The 18064-nt window shown below is 39.6% G+C and overlaps 1 protein-coding gene and 1 long non-coding RNA gene across 3 annotated transcripts in view; both read left to right on the forward strand.

Moving 5' to 3' along the window:
* Positions 1-218: 218 nt before the first annotated feature.
* Positions 219-18064, forward strand: part of LOC139550561 (corticotropin-releasing factor receptor 2) — a 75824-nt gene continuing 57978 nt past the window's right edge. Inside the window, exons 1-3 of one of the 2 annotated variants that reach the window (XM_071361517.1) lie at positions 219-677; positions 4089-4182; positions 9291-9410. In XM_071361517.1, the coding sequence (XP_071217618.1) occupies positions 636-677; positions 4089-4182; positions 9291-9410 (256 nt within the window). In that variant the 5' untranslated portion in view covers positions 219-635. Of the gene's footprint in view, positions 678-4088; positions 4183-8636; positions 9185-9290; positions 9411-18064 lie in introns of those variants that run through there. The other variant, XM_071361518.1, reaches the window with a different exon arrangement.
* On the forward strand, positions 12062-13738 carry LOC139550562 (uncharacterized). The gene is made up of 2 exons (XR_011670073.1): positions 12062-12310; positions 12558-13738. It is a non-coding gene; the product is annotated as an uncharacterized lncRNA (long non-coding RNA).

Below are 18064 nucleotides of genomic sequence, written 5' to 3' on the forward strand. Positions count from 1 at the left end.
ACACACACACACACACACACACACACACACACACACGCACACACACACACAGGAAGTTACAAAAAATAGAGGCCTGAACTTTAGAATGTAATCTATGGCAGAAGGTCCCAAGACCAGCTGATCACTGAGTGGGAGGTGAAAGCTTGGAGAGATGGGAGATAAATATTTGGCCTCACCAGTTGATCTCATGGTCTCATTACACTAGAGTTGCTTTTCACCCCAATGATTTACTCTCTCTGCTATTGCTTTCTGCTAGCTCTGCTCTGCTCCAAGTCTGACATGACAATGTTTATTTTTGTTTTTTAGAAACCAGTTAGATCAGATTCTGATTCCTGGCAGAGAATACATGGCGGCATGAGGACATTCAGTCTTTCACAGTTAATGAGGAGAAGTTTTATATTGCAGTCTTTTAAGATTTGACCTCACCCACGTTAGTGCATGGATGATTGTTATCTCTTTTCAAATGCTTTATTGGTCCGTCTCTGTCTATGTAAAATTGAGCAGAATGTTTTCTTTCATTCATAAGTATGTGAAATCCGTCTTGATGACAGTTTGAGATATGGGATGTGACACAGACCGTGAAAGATCTGTCGTTTTTTGGGATCTGTCTCTCCTAACATGATTTCAGCATCAACATGAACGCTGCAAATATTTTGTTACTTCTGTTACTGTTGTATGTGAGTATTTAATACTTTACCTTTCCTGACAGTTTAGAAATATTATGTTTTTTTTTTATATGTACACGTAAACTGCAATGACGTTTTTACCTTGACTGAAGGCAGAAATGCCTTGAAACTATGTCAATCTTCTTTAATGTATTCTATTCCTCTTACCTTGAGATTACACATTGCTATACACATACAGTACATACAGTGGTCCCGTGTGGCTCAGTTGGTAGAGCATGGCGCTTGCAACGCCAGGGTTGTGGGTTCATTCCCCACGGGGGGACCAGGATGAATATGTATGAACTTTCCAATTTGTAAGTCGCTCTGGATAAGAGCGTCTGCTAAATGACTTAAATGTAAAACTAACCAGGCACCAGTTGAGGGGTTACATGGATTGCTTTGAGTCAATTCACTGCCCCTTCAGTGAGATCTACTTCAGAATGTGACTTTATTTTCGATGTCCTTAGTTGATCTATTCTACACTCAAGGCATGCAATTCTGTTTGAGTATACATTTGTGAGACAGCATGCAGTCCAGATAATGTTAAACAAATCTGTACTTGATATTTGGATCAGATCAGAATTGAATATACAGTATGTTATAGGCCTACATGTGTGGGGGTTTAATGCTTATCAATTATGAATGGTTTTAAAGAATTCTTGACTAGTAACATATTGAGACCTCACCACGAGTGACCTAGACGCGGACACGTGCAGATACACTCACACAAACACACGTCATGGAAAAGCAAATGTGATCCCTTAGGAACTGTGTGGGAATGTTTTCTAAAATGTATTGAACAAACCGTGGACATTTCCTACATAGTTTTACAGGTAGACTAGTATCTTTTTTTTAAAGGGAACATTTTGTCGATGCAGTTATACAGTACAGGTCAATGGATACCTTGTTCATCAAATTATTTTGAGGGCTATAGCAGTGAAGTGAAAACTGTACATGGCTAACTAGTCTTTAACAGTTTGTTCCAGATCCTAGTAACCATTTCAAAATTCGGCTACCATTATGAAGCCATTATAAAACTGTTAGTGCAGATTCTGATAGTATTCACACCCCTGAGTCAATACATGTTGGAATCCTCTTTGACAGCGATTACAGCTGTGAGTCTTTCTGGGTAAGTCTTCTAGGAGCGTTGCACACCTGGATTGTACAATATTTGCTAGACAGCCATTTTCAAGTCTTACCATGGATTTTCAAGTCGATTTAAGTCAACTGTAGCTAGGCCACTCAGAAGCATTCAATGTCATCTTGGTAAGCAACTCCAATGTATATTTGACCTTGTGTTTTAGGTTAATGTCCTGCAGAAAGGTGAATTTGTCTCCCAGTGTCTGTTGGAAAGCAGACTGAACCAGGTTTCCTCTTGGATTTTGCCTGTGCTTAGCTTTATTCTGTTTATTTAGTCCCTGCCAATGACAAGCATACCTCTAACATGATGAGGCACCGCCATGCCTGAAAATATGAAGGGTGGTACTTGGTGATGTGTTAGAAAACCTCCCTGGTCTTTGTGGTTGAATCTGTGTTTGAAATTCCCTGCTCGAATGAGGGACCTTACCGATAATTGTATGTGTGGGGTACAGAAATTAGGTAGTCATTCAAAAATCATGTTAAACAATATTATTGCACACAGAGTGAGTCCATGCAACTTATTATGTGACTTGCAAAGTATATTTCTACTCCTGAACTTATTTCGCTTGTCATAACAAAAGGGTTGAATACTTATTGACTCAAGACATTTCAGCTTTTCATTTTTAATAAATTTTTACACATTTCCTAAAACATAATTCCACTTTGACATTATGGGGTTTTGTGTGTAAACCAGTGAAACAAAATCTCAATTTAATACATTTTAAATTCAGACTGAAACACAGCAAAATGCAGAAAAAGTCAGGGGTGTGATGAATACTTTCTGAAGGCGCTGTATGTATAGACTAGAGGGGAGGGAGCACTGTGACAGCAGCAGTCAGCTGAGCATTCTAATTAGGCTTGCTGTGCTGTTTATGCAGTTCCTCAAGTCCAGAGCTACAGTTGTGAGTAAGGTTGCAAAATTCCAGGACTTTCAATAAATTCCCTGGTTTTCCAGAAATTCTGTTTGGAGGTTTATGGATTTCCTGCTTATTCCCTGCTGATTCCCGGTATCCTCCAACCGGGATTTTGGGTAAAACAGGGAATTTATTAAAAGTTCCCAGAATTCTGCAACCCTATATTAGGGAGCATTAATATGTTGCATTTTTTAAATATCTTTGCTGCTGCAGCGGTACATCATTAATATGACAAACTCTCTTGCAGGGTGAAAGATTGTAATTTAGTATGACTACTCCACATGTGAAACAGCCCTGACCTGCCCTGTAATAGACCCTTTAGACAGCGTCCTTAGAACGACTTTGTCCACCACAACCCCCAGAACCCCCCAGAGATCTCAGTCCAAACCCAGAGGAGACCTTAATGCTGCAGCTGCCCTTCTACCCTCAGCTTCCTTTGTGCTCCAGCCTGTTCTTGTCCCCCGCTCCCTCCAAAAAAAGGACATTCATTTTACAGAACACAGCTGGCCCCCCAGTTATAAAATGAGGGCTTACCTTGCCCACTGTCTAATCTGACCACCAGTCAGTGCCCGTCAAAAAGGGAGGGATAGAGGAGAAGCGGATGTTGCTTTGGCCCAAACACAAACTCAGACATCTGTAACCTCTTGTTGCCACATTTGCCACACTGTCATATCTGACCACCAGTGGAGGTAGAGGTGGTTAGAGAGCAGGGGAGGAGAGGAGAGGGGAGAGGAGGAGAGAGGAGAGGACAGGATAGGGGAGGAGAGGAGAGGAGGGAACGGTAGAGAAGAGGTATGGATAAAGATGAGGCTTATATTTTAGCCCACACCCAAACTCAGCAATGTGGGAGCTCACGTTGCTACCCTGTTATTGTGCTCTGCCATGCCTTAACATCACCCAGAGGAGCAAGTCATGGGGTCAGGCCAGCCAGTCTGTCTGGGAGGGGAGGATCACTCTGATAAGCTGCACACATGCTTCTGTAGAGTCCTCCTGCCTGCCAAATGAACTTAGTCAGGTGGGTACATTACATTAGCAGGAGTCATTGCATTACCTGGGGACAGGAGGGACATACTGTCGACTGCCTCTTATTAGAACCACAGCTAAATTAACCTTCAGGTCTACCTACTGTCTGTTCGGTTATTCACCATAGCTAGATAATACCACCATGACTAATATGACGTTTTTTAAAAAATCCTTAATGCAATGCATTTGTTGCCAGATTTGAACCGTTTGTCAAAATTATTCAGATTATTAAAAAAGCCTATTTGCATCCCTAATCATAGGACACTTACAGAGTAAATTAATATTTACATTCGTTCATCAAATTGCTCACATGCACTTTATTTTTCTTCTTCTCCTTCCTTTCCAGCCCAGTACATTGTGTGAGCAGCTCTCCCAGCTTTCCCTGCTTGCCCTGCTACAGAAATACTGTGAGGCTCTCTCCGCACTCTACAATGTCACAGGTAATGTAAAATATTAATGAAAGTGGGGAACACAATGAGTGTTTGTTCTTTACAGCCTGTTAATGACTTTACTTTATTTATTGACTGAAGAATTGGAGTGCTGCTCAGTCAGAGCACATACCCCAAAGTAGCTTTGTCACGCAACGAGACTGAGGTAACACTCATTGGTGTGCACAACGGGCTGATTGAATGACAAGCACTGCTTAAGCCAAGGCAGATAATTTAACTAGAGGATGTTTATTGGCATAATTAGCTAGTATTAATAATTCCATCCACCTTCAGTGTTCTCAGTCATACCAATTAATATGCTTGAGCAGCACTTATTCCAATAGTGTTGGATGTCTGGGGTTTTACACAGACTGGTTGTTCGTTTGCGAGCGTGAAATTAACCTAGCTTCATAATATGGGAGGAATGAGACAGTGTTGCTGTAGCCAACTATTTTTGAAACATGGAAACATGTAAATACCAACAGCTCTATTGTGTCATAAACATTTCTCCCCCCGGAATATCGTAAATGAGGGAATACGGGAATAGTCTGGCCTCCTAGCACAACATGTCAAATTATTTTCCAATGTATTTAGCCTGTTGGATGTAGATAAACATTTCAGCAAGATTTGGAGATGACAAAATAATGAATTACACGTGTGTTATGAGAGAAAATTCTTATTTCTCTCCTCCACATGTAACCGGTGTGAAATGGCTAGCTAGCTAGTGTTGCGCGCTATCTGTGATGTCACTCGCTCTGAGACCTTGAAGTAATTGTTTGCCTTGCTCTGCAAGGGCTGATGCTTTTGTGGAGCGATAGGTAACAATGCTTCGTGGGAGGCAGTTGTTGATGTGTTAAGAGGATCCCTGGTTCAAGCCCAGGTTGGGGCGAGGAGAGGGGCGGAAGTAACACTGTTTCACACAGAGAGCATTAATCATCATTCTTGTCAACAGGATTATTTGAAAAAGGCATCTTCTGCTCCTGTATTCTCACTAGCATGTCAAACTAAAAGCTCCCTCTCCCTGCTTATTTTAGATCAAGTCTAAAACATAAGTTAGATGCATCGTGAAAAAACAAAAATGTATTGTCAGAGAGATTCTACAATCATGTATCTATTACAATAGAGACTTTTGTATTGGACTGTATCCCCCCACCCCACTAATTTTGCCACAGCTGCAAAGAAAATCCTTGGGGAAACATTATGTAGTGTCTGACATGAAGCCAATTGATACAGAACAATGGCAATAACTCTTTCAGCTGCTTCTTCCTCATTCCTGCTGTGTTTCCTACCTGCATGATTCCGCAATCTGTTTTTCCAGCCCATTGTGCCCTTGCTCTGAGCAACACCTTACTGAGTGAGAATCTGCAGATACTCTCTCTGTCCGCCGGGCCTAGAAGACTCAGTCTTTGTCAATCAGACAACTGAAGCAAATGTGTCTCTTTGAACCAGCACAAAGAACGTCAGGAACTGGGCTTGCAGATAAAGTATGACAGTCAGTGTTTAAAATTAGGTCAGACAAGTTGACTCCAGAAAGAATAATATATTATTAAATTGCTGGTTTCTTTTGTTATCCTCAAATGGTCCTCACTCCTCACTGTTATGATGACATATAAAGAGTTACCAGGAAGACATGTTATGATGATAAACTATATAAAGTTACCAGAAATTCAACACATTCAAGTCACCTGGTTTAGATGGTCCATGGCTCCAGTAGATGAAATCTAGGTCTTCTCTCATCTGTTAATCTAACTGCACTGTCCAATTCACAGTAGCATGCAGTAGCGATTTACAGTAGCAAGAATACCATGCTATTGTTGAGGTGAGTGCACATTTATGAACTTGAAAATGTATTAATGAATCCTCTTAAGGATCGGACCCTTTTTTTCAATTTTTTGCCCAAAATGACATACCCAAATCTAAATTCCTGTAGCAAGGATATGCATATTCTTGGCACCATTTGAAAGTAAACACTTTGAAGTTTGTGGAAATGTGAAATTAATGTAGGAGAATATAACACATTAGATCTGGTGTTTTTTTTTTTTTTTTTCCATCATGTTTGAAATGCAAGAGAAAGGCTACAATGTATTATTCCAGTTTAGGCGCAATTTAGATTTTGTTCACTGACTGATCCAATGAACCATTGCATTTCTGTTCAAAGTTTTGTATCAAGTCTGCCCAAATGTGCCTAATTGGTTTATTAACAAGAATTTAAGCTTACTGCCCATATCAGATATGTCTACGTCCTGGGAAATGTTCTTGTTACTTACATGCTCATGCTAATCACATTAGTGCACGTTAGCTCAACTGTCCCGTGGGGGGGAGGACACCAATCCCGTAGAGGTTCCTTCATTTGCCAGACATTATGGGCCAATGCATTCTTCATCTGAAATATATGATGAGAGGTGAAAGCTGTGCAGGACTGGTTCACAACCTTACAGTCTCAAGATGGCTTTGGGATCCATCGGTCTCCTATATTTGCAAGTATTTTGATCCAACTTTGCAACCCTGATGTAATGTCTCTCATCTTCACTTCAAGACTTCTGAAGCAGAAAACACAGAAGGGTTTACCCTTACCTTTCCTCAGCAGATGAGAGAATGCATATATTATTGTCCATGCACACTAAGATGCACAGAGTTGATGACTGCAGGTCTAGCCTATTGTCCCAAAGTATACAGAACACCACAGGCTATTTGTTTAAATTCCTTTTTAGGCGAAAGATATTAAAAACAAATAATTGTTCCTTCAACATGCTCTTGGAAAGCAATCAAATGCATTGCTATAAGTTTTATTCAAACTGAAATATAATTGTCTTATGCCACAGCCACTTTATTTTTTATAAAGCCATATCAGTCAATATTCATAAAGCCTTCTTAATTTATGGTTCTGCATTCAGGGAATAACGCTGACAAACTTTAATTAATGATCACTTGGCAGTTTCGTTTAAATCAGTTAAATGTGCCAGTGCTGTCCGTTAGCATGCCATTATCACGCCATTATCACACAAGTCTCACTAGATTTTTATTATATGTGATGTCCCTATTGTGCAAACAATTGAGAGAGGAGCTTACAGAACATTAAGCCAAAGTTCAGAATCTTAAAGACTTACTTTCAACCAGTCTGAACATTTCATAGCAGAACCACAGGCGATATAGTATGACAGCCAATATGTGAATACTGTGCCTTAGGCCTATAAATTGGATGTGCAGGGACAACAATCAATGTTATTTACAGACTTGTTTACTTATCTGCTTCCCCCATTAGCCTAATGGAATATGGAGCATAACAGGTAAATTAATAATGATCATCATGATGGTGATAATGATAGCTAGTCTAATTCCATAGCTGGTAGCCTGCTCTGGGGGAATACATTAACATTTAGGTGGTGCTATTAATAGACATGGGCAATTAAAACTTCCTCCACTAGGCTACTCTGTGCTGAAGTTGACACTCACAGAGCTGGGTTGGGGGACGGATGGACGTGTATGTTTCAGATCTCCTAATACGTGTCTAGACTGCATATTACAGTAAATGAGATGGAACAGTAATTGTATGTGCGAGTCCAGTGCTAAACTGAGAGAACTCTCTCATTTAGATAAAGGTCATGAGTCTAATTGAACAAATAAACAGATAGATCATCAGTCTGTGATGACATAATGGTGATACATGTGTAGTACAGAAAGCATTGGAGAAAGTGTTCCTACAGGACATTTATCATAAGCTTCATCAAAAGCTATTTAAAAAGCGATATCGACAATTATTTCAAAAGTGACATCTTCAAAAGTTTGTTTGACACATTTTTCATGCAATTTCACAACCGTTTAGTGTTCATTCCTTTATCAACCTAACAGCTTTTTCACCCACACAAAATCGATAGGCCGTCTTGAAATAAACACTTTTCCCTGCAGTCAGAACTTTAGATGGAAAACACAAATTATATTAGGGAATTCTGAATCTCACAACGATGCTTGGCATAACTCAGGGGTATGGAAAACCTAATCTGATAGTAATCTAACTAACTGTTACAAAAATGATCTTATTTGTAAAAGAATAAGAGATTAGTCAGCAAGGGTCCCTTTGAAAGGATTCTGAGAGGAAAACAGACTGTAGTTAGTTAAAAAACATTTTCTTGAATTTCCATTAGTAAAAATGTTAAATGATCTGTGTTTTGGATTTAAACATATAAATAGAATATAGATATTTATATATTATCTAGGCTACATGCCACTGAAAACTATTTAAGGTAACATTTATGTCACCCACATCATGTCTGGGATGTATCCATAACCTGTTTCAATGCCCCCTTTTTCCCTCCCTCCTGCTCCTTCATTTTCTCTCCCCCCCCCCTCCTATTTACCTAAAGAAAATACCTTTAATCTTTTTACTACAAGGTTCATGAAAAAAACTATAAAATATCGTTTCCAACAGTGCTTTCATCAGTACATTGGATCAGCCACTGCTACCAGATTGTTATTTTCAAAGTTGGACGCGTTTGTCTCAATAGCTCACTGACACCGGCTGTCATGAGACATAACAGATGGGCAGTGTGTAAAATACATCGTCTTTCTGTATGAATTGAACTGACTTTTATCATTTGTGCATAATTCCACAGAAAGATTATGAATTTGTGCTAGTAGGCTGAAGCTCACTGCGTCGATGTGATTGTACAGGGAGCGGTATGAGGAGGAGAGAGAAGGAAACTCTCGAGTAGCCTACGTGGAGTCAGAATTCCGAGTGCGTCAATTGGACGAGCAGCTTTCCACGGGTTTGAAACGGGCGCACTATTTCTTGGCATTCTATTTTGGATGAAACACATGCACGTAGTAGGCAGGCAACGTGTAAGGAGCCTTTCGGACTTCAAGCCTAGCACTTTGATTTAACGTATCAATTGAACCATGGATGCTACGATTTACCAAATCATCTTTGGGGAGTTTGGGGACCCAAACTGTAGTTTGATGGATGCCTTTCAAGACACTTTCTACGAAAACGCATCGTTCTCTTTGATGGATTTTGACGGTACGATTTGGGGGGATTTTGACACTGTCATCAATGGTTAATGCTTTCCCTTGACGTCTTGGGCAATTAATTATCATTATTTAAACGCCTTTTTGTTTATTTAAAGGTTTATATTGCAATGCCACAACTGATGAGATTGGAACATGTTGGCCAAGGAGCAACACCGGACGGATGATGGAGAGACCCTGTCCAGAGTACATCAATGGGGTAAAGTACAACACCACAAGTAAGATATTAAACCATTTAATTATTTAAAAAAAAGTTTTTCACCGTGTATCTTTACACTGTTAACATTGGCTACATAAGGGGGGGTTGTCGCTGTCCATGCGTAATTGGTGGCAATACTTATTTAGCCGTAATGTTCAGATCATAAATGAAGGGGAAACTGTAAACTGTGCAATCGGAGCCAATCTTCTTATATTGGAAACAGTAATAATATCATATTCAGTTTGCGGGTGGGTTGCTGGAATGGAGCCAAAGACTCAAGTGCCATTTTTAAACTCGAATAAATTATTAATTAATGCAGTGTTTGCAGCCACTTGCTCTCAAATATTAGCTGAAATGTGTTTCTTCAACCAAGATGTGTGACGATACAATACATTTTTATTTGAGCGAGAACCACTGTATTGCAATTAATCGTTTTTAACTATAATGTAAGATCGTTATACACGGAAATCTGAATCAATCCAGTGTGATTTGATCCAGAACATTTTTTTCGAATATTGAACACTGTTTGTAAGCAATTTGTCCAGTTATGTCTGCAAGGGTCATTCTGTTATGACACATGATCATCAATGTCAAAATAAGCTACACTATCTCTCCTGTCTGTTTTGGCCTTGTGTCCTTCCCTGTGCTGTTGGTGGACTCACTCACTCTTCATCACCATACCTAGCCTGCCAATATTCGTTCATCCATCTCCAGATGAATTAGACCACATCGGTGAGCAGCAACACCCTGCTGATTGATAATATAGAGGAACGCCTGTGTCACCCAATGCATCATTGTCGGCATCCAGGAAAGTAGTTGATGAGATTATACAATAACAACCTCTGATTAATAAATACTAACAGGTTTCAATATGAAAACAATAGATCACAGATGATGGTTGACCAGCCAACTCTTTTGAGAAATGTTGAAATACAATTAATTGTCCCGGAGATGTTGTGCTAGCTCAGCAATCTAATGCCTAAGCTTTAGCCCAGCAGGTTCACACAGGAGACAGAGGTTAGAATCCAGTCGGCCATTTAGCATATAGCAAAATACAGGGTATTAAACTGATCCAAAGTGAAATGTTTAGCTATTTGTTAGTAATTGGCACTGATATGGAAATTCAATATGTTGGCGATGATAGCGGGATAGGTTGACTGATTTGATCATTCCAGGATACACACAGACAATGATTTTGCCTCTCACATTCACATGTGATTTAACAGAAGCCCTATGTCCACACTACCACTTCGTAACCGTGTTATGGGTTCAAACAAGATTGTGTGAACATTCAAACCCTGTTTGTGTTCAATTATAAAGTGCTTATTAACTGTATATAAACACTCGTTTTAGAACACTGTGTTCAACCATAGGTTTTTCCAAACAATCTAATCATCCCAATCCTTCTCTGGGTAAACTATGAACACAATCTTCCCATGCACTCTCATGTACTGTATCTTGTACCCTAAAAAGCTGGATGTCAAAGCCAGCACTATAATGTTAGCCCAAGTTAAAGGGACAAGACACTGGTTAGCAATGAGACAATTGCTAAAGCAGCTAAATGGAACAACAAAGAAACAAGAGATCAGCTAAAATGACAAATCGATGGTCAGAAACGTCTCAAGTCCGTGGAATAAACTGCCTGTTATTGTTGTAAGTTTGTGCAGTGTTGCTTGCATCATTTGCATTATATCTGCTTAGTGCCAACTGAGTTTCAATACGCCAACATCCAAGGCAGCACATTATTCACTCCCATAGTGTTCACATATAAGGTACTTTAGATAAGCATAATAGGGACATTGCGTTTGTTGAAAGCTTGGTTTCACATGAATGGTTTGTGAAAAGTAGCAGTTAAGTAGGACAACACATTAATCTGCTGTAAATGGTTTGGAATAATTGTGCTACAAACTGTGCCATAAATATTAAAAAAGTTCCTATTTCAATGTACTTTTATGCTTTGAAAAACAGGCAGTATAATGTAATTCACTCATTTACACCATGTAATGACCTGAACTTTTCAGTAAGGATAATCAACAGATCTTTTGCTCGTCACTGAGATATTATGAATGATGTTTAGTTATGAGGAATATATGTGTGGAATCCCAGTGGTCTGGATAACAAGTGTTTCTTCCACAGTTCCTCAGGGCATATTTAAAAATGTTATGTTCTAAAAAGCCGCAAACTCTGCAAAATGTAAAATCCTAGTCAAATTGTACATGAAATCTCTGGTAATATTGAGAGAGTTCATGTCTTAACATTTGTTAGGCTGTTAAAAGCTTCTGGGCAGGGAGAGACGCTGTTTGTAATGATTTTTTTTTTAAATGAAAAAACAGCCAGTGAAGGACATAGGGATGTATGACATGTACTCCTCAGCTTTTCGAATGGTGTCGACTGATAAAACGCTTCAGGAGGGTGGTCACGTGTGCTAGCAAGACAGAGGTCCTAGGTTTGTGCCTCGGTGTCAATTGAATCAGGAGGAAGTGGTACTGGCTACGCAAGCAACGTGACATCCTTTACACCAGCTTCACAGCCTTTAAAGCTGCTATATGTAACTTTTTGGGCGACCCAACCAAATTCACATAGAATTTGAAGTTATATATCTGTCATTCTCATTGAAAGCAAGTCTAAGAAGTGGTAGATCTGTTCAATGTGTGCACTATTTCCATGCTTCCCAGTCTTAACCTATTTAATCCCATCAGTCACAATAATGACCGTACAAAACGTTTTCAGTTATAAGGCTCAACATTTTTTACTGAATAATGTATCAATGCGTTTCCAGCAAATATCGAAATAATAAAGGGTTTCAATGAAAATGTGCAGTGTCACATGTTTAGTGTAAATTGTCACAAGACCAGAGCTGTTTACTTCCTGGTTGCGCCATGAGAAGAGGATGGCTGCATCAAAGCTCCCAAACAAAAGGTTAGTAAAGTATGTTAACATAAAGATAGGACAAATATTTTTGGTACATATCATACTTAAGTTGTCTAGTATTGATATATGCATTTGCAATTACTCAACTTTGTTCAGTGTGGTCATAGAATGAGTAAACATGTTGACGGCAACAATAGTGACCGGCGGAATAACATAGTGCATCTAGGTATACACATACTTATACACATACATAGACATTGTTCTACCAAACTTTCTACTCTGTTCTTTCTTTTAGTTTCACTTTGAGTCAAGTTCTGGATATGTTGGATCTATGTGACCGCCCAGACAAGGCATGCAACTTTGCAGTTATCCCTCAAAATGAGAAAGATGCTGTCCTCAGTGATTGTGATAGCAATGGGTCAGATATGGACTATGAGGGGGAGACAGGCCATTAGCCAGCCAGACTGTTGAATGCATATGCTGAACCGAACCTATGCAAACAGATCATGACAGGAACAACGTTATCAGTGATGATGACCTACCCCTTACCACCCCCCTCCATTGTTGATAATGAAGAGCCAAGGGCCTCTACCCGCCAGAGGGTCCAGTCAGAGGAGCCAAGGGCAAAGCTGCAGGTGGTCAAAAATAAAGATCAAGTGTTCAAACAATGGAAGAGGCCTGACACCGTTGTGATTCCAAAACACATAGTATACAGCCCAAATATGCAAAGGTTTGTCATGAAACCACTGAGCCACGGAAGGAGATCTCTAATGGCTGCTACTGTTGAAGATCAGGCAAGATATGACAAAGCTTCTCACTGGCCAATCAACACGATGCACCGGTTCCAGAGATGTCATCATTGTGACAAACGCACTACCTATGCATGTGAGAAATGCAAAGTGCCACTGCACATTGAGTGCTTCAAGATATACCATGGACAGTAGAAAAGGAGATAAGAGTGAATGAAAAAGGACTGAAAAAGAAAAGAAAATAAAAATAGAAAAGTCAGTAAAGGGTGAGAAGCAGTACAACTGACTCTAGGAAGAAAAGTCAACGAAAAAGGGAAAAAGATAATCAAAATGACTGAAATGTTTTTGGAAAAGAAGGTCAATTGATTCAAGACACTGTATGACAGTAGGTCTGACTGATCACAGTTCAAAATAGTGATGAACAAACTAATCGTGCACTTGGTTCTGAAGCCTACCTCTATGATATATATACTGTATATACTGTATGTGTGTATGTATGTATGCATGTACTGTATGTATGCATGTGTGTATATATATATATATTATTTTATTTTGTTCAGTGTAGGCCTCTACTTGAATGCATATTCTACAGGCTACCTCTATCCTAAATGTTACCTTTATGTTCAATGTGAATGAATCACACGACTGCTATACAGTTGTTAGTGAATGTTGCACTGAAATCTCACAATGACAATGTTCCAATAAAGTTACAATATTAATGTTTCAATACATGTTGCACTAAAGTAACAATGCATATTACAATAAAGTAACCATGTTGAAATACGTTGATGGTTGCTCTCAGTATTCATATCGGTGTTGTATAAGGGTTTTTGATATGTAAAATAGTCACACTAGAATGTGATGGGGCATTCTAGTGGCAATGCTGGAGACTGCCAGTGACAGAGTTTTAAATGTGTTAATAACTGGGCTGGGATAAGAATTTTGATGACTGCGTAGGAGAAACATGTTAATTCAGTATACATCACATTATTCCACCAATTGTGACCGACCATAAAACACACTTTTTCACCTACGTTTCCATGAAAATTCCCCAAAATAATGATTGATTATTTCAAAGGGTTAGTAATTTTCTTGTCTGGGAAAAATTAGGGATTAAATGGGTTAAATTTCGTTTTTGCGTACTTTACTTGCAGTTTTGTACACCAGCTTCAAACAATACAATATCTTTGGCTATGGAAAAAATATTTCACAGCGTTTTAAGATGGTAAGATGATTCTCTACACTAAACTGATATTAGGTGAACTATTCGAATTTTAGCAACCAGGAAATGGCAGAGCGAATTCGGCATAGTGCACCTTTAAAGACAACAAACTCAAAGACAAGAAATTCAGTATGCTCAACGAATCTTTGCAGTAGGCGTGTAATATTACAGTCCCGCTCTTTAAAATACACTATATATACAAAAATATGTGGACACCTCTTCAAATTAGTCGATTCTGCTATTTCAGCCACACCAGTTGCTGACAAGTGTATAATAGAGCACACAGCGATGCAATCTCCATAGACAAACATTGGCAGTAGAATGGCCTTACTGAAGAGCTCAGTGTTGAGTGCTGTAGCACGTACAAATCGTCTGTCCTTGGTTGCAACACTCACTACTGAGTTCCACACTGCCTTTGGAAGCAACTTCAGCACAATAACTGTTAATCGGGAGCTTCATGACATGGATTTCCATGGCCGAGCAGCCGTACACAAGCCTAACACGTTGATCACACGACAGCGTCATTGCGCAAAATGTTACGGAGCATAATCTGGATATGTGTGCAACAAAATTTCAACATTCAACTTCTGCTATCATTTCTATCAAGCCATTTACACATACAGTTTGGCGCATACGTTCGATAAATCCAACGTATGCATCACACAGAACGCACTGCAACTGCCTCTGCCTCTGCAACGCAATTCTCCAAGGCAAATGCAGTGTTCCATTGGAAATGAATGAATTCCTGGTGTACCAAAATGCAATGACGCTGTCGGTGTGATTGAGGCGTGAGATCACTATGCGCAATGCCAAGCATCGGCTGTAGTGGTGTAAATCTCGCCGCCAATGGACTCTGGAGCAGTGGAACGCGTTCTTTGGAGTGATGAATCACGCTTCATCCTCTGGTAGTCTGAAGGATGAATCTGTGTTTGGCAGATGCTAGGAGAACGCTACCTGCCCATATGCATAGTGCCAACTATAAAGTTTGGTGGAGGAGGATTAATAGTGTGGGGCTGTTTTTCATGGTTCGGGCTAGTTTCAGTGACGGGAAATCTTAATGCTACAGCATACAATGACATTCTAGACGGTTCTGTGCTTCCAACTTTGTGGCAACAGTTTGGGGAAGGCCCTTTCCTGTTTCAGCATGACAATGCCCCCATGTACAAAGCGAGGTCCATACAGAAATGGTTTGTAAGGAAGAACTTGACTGGCCTGCACAGAGCCCTGACCTCAACCCCATCGAACACCTTTGAGATGAATTGGAACGCCGACTGCGAGCCAAGCCTAATCGCCCAACATCAGTTCCCGACCTCCTCAATGCTCTTGTGGCTGAATGGAAGCAACTCGCCACAGTAATGTTCCATCATCTACTGGAAAGCCTTCCCAGAAGAGTGGAGGCTGTTATAGTAGCAAAGGGGGGACAACTCCATATTAATGCCCATGATTTCAAATCAAATCCAAATCAAATTGCATTTGTCACATATTCTGAATACAACAGGTTTACCGTGAAATGCTTACTTGCAAGCCCTTAACCAGCACTGCAGTTCAAGAAATAGAGTTAAGACAAATTTACTAAATAAACTAAAGTAAAAAATAAAATGTAACACAATAGAATAACAATAGCGAGGCTATATACAGTGGGTACAAGTACCGAGTCAATGTTTGGGGGTACAGGTTAGTCAAGGTAATTAGGGGAAGGTAGGGGTAAAGTGACTATGCATTTTGGAATGAGATGTTCAGAGAGCAGGTGTCCACATACTTTTGGTCATTTAGTGTATCTTGAGAGTCATAGCAATACAGACAGTCAAGCACAGAGACGATGGGGAACAACATCAGTATGTGTGGATCAATGTATTTCACAGATTCATGTTAAGCGTGCTAGACAGGCCGTTATACTCAGTGAACCCAGCAGGATGTTACAGCACGTGGTCAACTGAGCTGTCATAATGTGGTTATCCTGACCACATGGTGTCATACAATTATGTCATACAGGTGTCATACCTCTTTCCAGTATCCACAACCACTTACTTCTCTGGAGTACACCCTAGAGACTTACACCAGAAGTGTAGCGGAGGGCACACGCAAATCCACCTTTTGCAGAAAAATGTATAAAAAATTAATATAGGGAGCGTTTGTAATGGGTGCGTGTTGGTGGCAGGGAAGTCAGGCGCAGGAGAACGAACTTGGTATAAACGGAGTCGTTTAATAAGTGCTCATAAAACTCCAAAAACCAAAATATACAAAAAATAATCAAAATGGGTACAAAACCCGTCGCAGACCGACACATGACTTGCACAAAACATACAATCAAACAATCTCCGACAAGGACATGAGGGGAAACAGAGTGTTAAATACACAACATGTAATTGATGGGATTGGAACCCGGTGTGAAGGAAGACAAGACAAAACCAATGGAAAATGAAAAATGGATCAGTGATGGCTAGAAGGTCGGTGACGTCGACCGCCGAACACCGCCCGAACAAGGAGAGGGACCGACTTCGGCGGAAGTCGTGACAGCGTTACTTTAATCAACATGAACGGTGGTCAGCATTTACCCACTTTTTTTTTTTTTACTATTACATCACCGCTTACAACAGTACTTCTAATATAACACAACATTGAACATAAATACCTCTATTTATAATCCATGATAAAGACTTACAATATAGTTATTTTCATATGCCTTACCTATAGACTTTGGATCTGTAAATTTCCACTTTAACATAACTTTTGTGACTGCTAATTTATGCTTCAGTATTTCTGTTATTTCAGGAGAATTTGTCATGCAGATCAAGAACAACTTCCACACTCTTATGTGAATTCACCTTATTAACACACTTCTACAGCTGTATAACCTTAGGTCAAGATTATGTGAAAATTGTATTGTACGTTAAAAAAAATGTTTACGTAAAAGCAACATTTTCTGTGACAGGTAACTCTTTAGACACAAATCTTGCCTACAGATGTAGGATCTTAATTTGATCACCCTGTTGCAGGATAACTTTCTTGCAAAGTAGGATATTTAAAAAGTGTAGTGTTTTTTAGGTTTAAATATGCTTCTGAAAATTGTAATTTCCACTGACTTGATTTTCCCTTACAAAAAATCGAATCAAACTCTACAAAAATGTCCATTAATTATAATCCACTTAATAATTTATTTTTCCTGTTGCTACAGGATAATTTTCCTGCTGTAGCAAACTGTCTCAAATTGAGATCCTACATCTGTATGAACGTCATAATGATTTCTATTCACTGAATGATTGTCTCCTTGGGATTACAGTACAATGAACAATATTGGACATGCAGTTGTAGGCCTGCATATTAGAATAAGGGTTCAAATTCAGGTCACTGAATTGTTACTGGGAGGGTTGAAGATACTGTATGCCTGGACTCATAATAGACTCAGTATTTTGACTTTGCGGTTCTAAAGATACCACTGTGACTGTCAAGTCTCTCAAGTTTCACCTAGTTGGCCGACAGTGCACTAAAATGAACAGTTTAGTGGGCCACATGCCAGGGTTACATTAGTTGGTTTTGGAAACAATTGAAAAGAAATCAGAGGTTTCACCCGGCACTAGACCCTCTCAGATAGGGTGCCGTACAGTAAATGGATTATTTCCTTTCCTTTCAAAACGTCTAAATGTTAATGTCAACGGAGTGGCTCTTTAAGAGGTTTATACATTTTTAAACACCCTTGGTGTGCCTTTTTTTGTGAGTGTTCATCTGATTCCATGGTTTATTTAAAACATGCTTTACCAGGCTGTTTGGAAGGAGGTCCATCATTGTCTGTCCCTTCCCTGTCATAACTGTGTCATTCAATAACTGGCCAGC

This window comes from Salvelinus alpinus, chromosome 23, assembly GCF_045679555.1.
Source record: "Salvelinus alpinus chromosome 23, SLU_Salpinus.1, whole genome shotgun sequence".
NCBI lineage: Eukaryota > Metazoa > Chordata > Actinopteri > Salmoniformes > Salmonidae > Salvelinus > Salvelinus alpinus.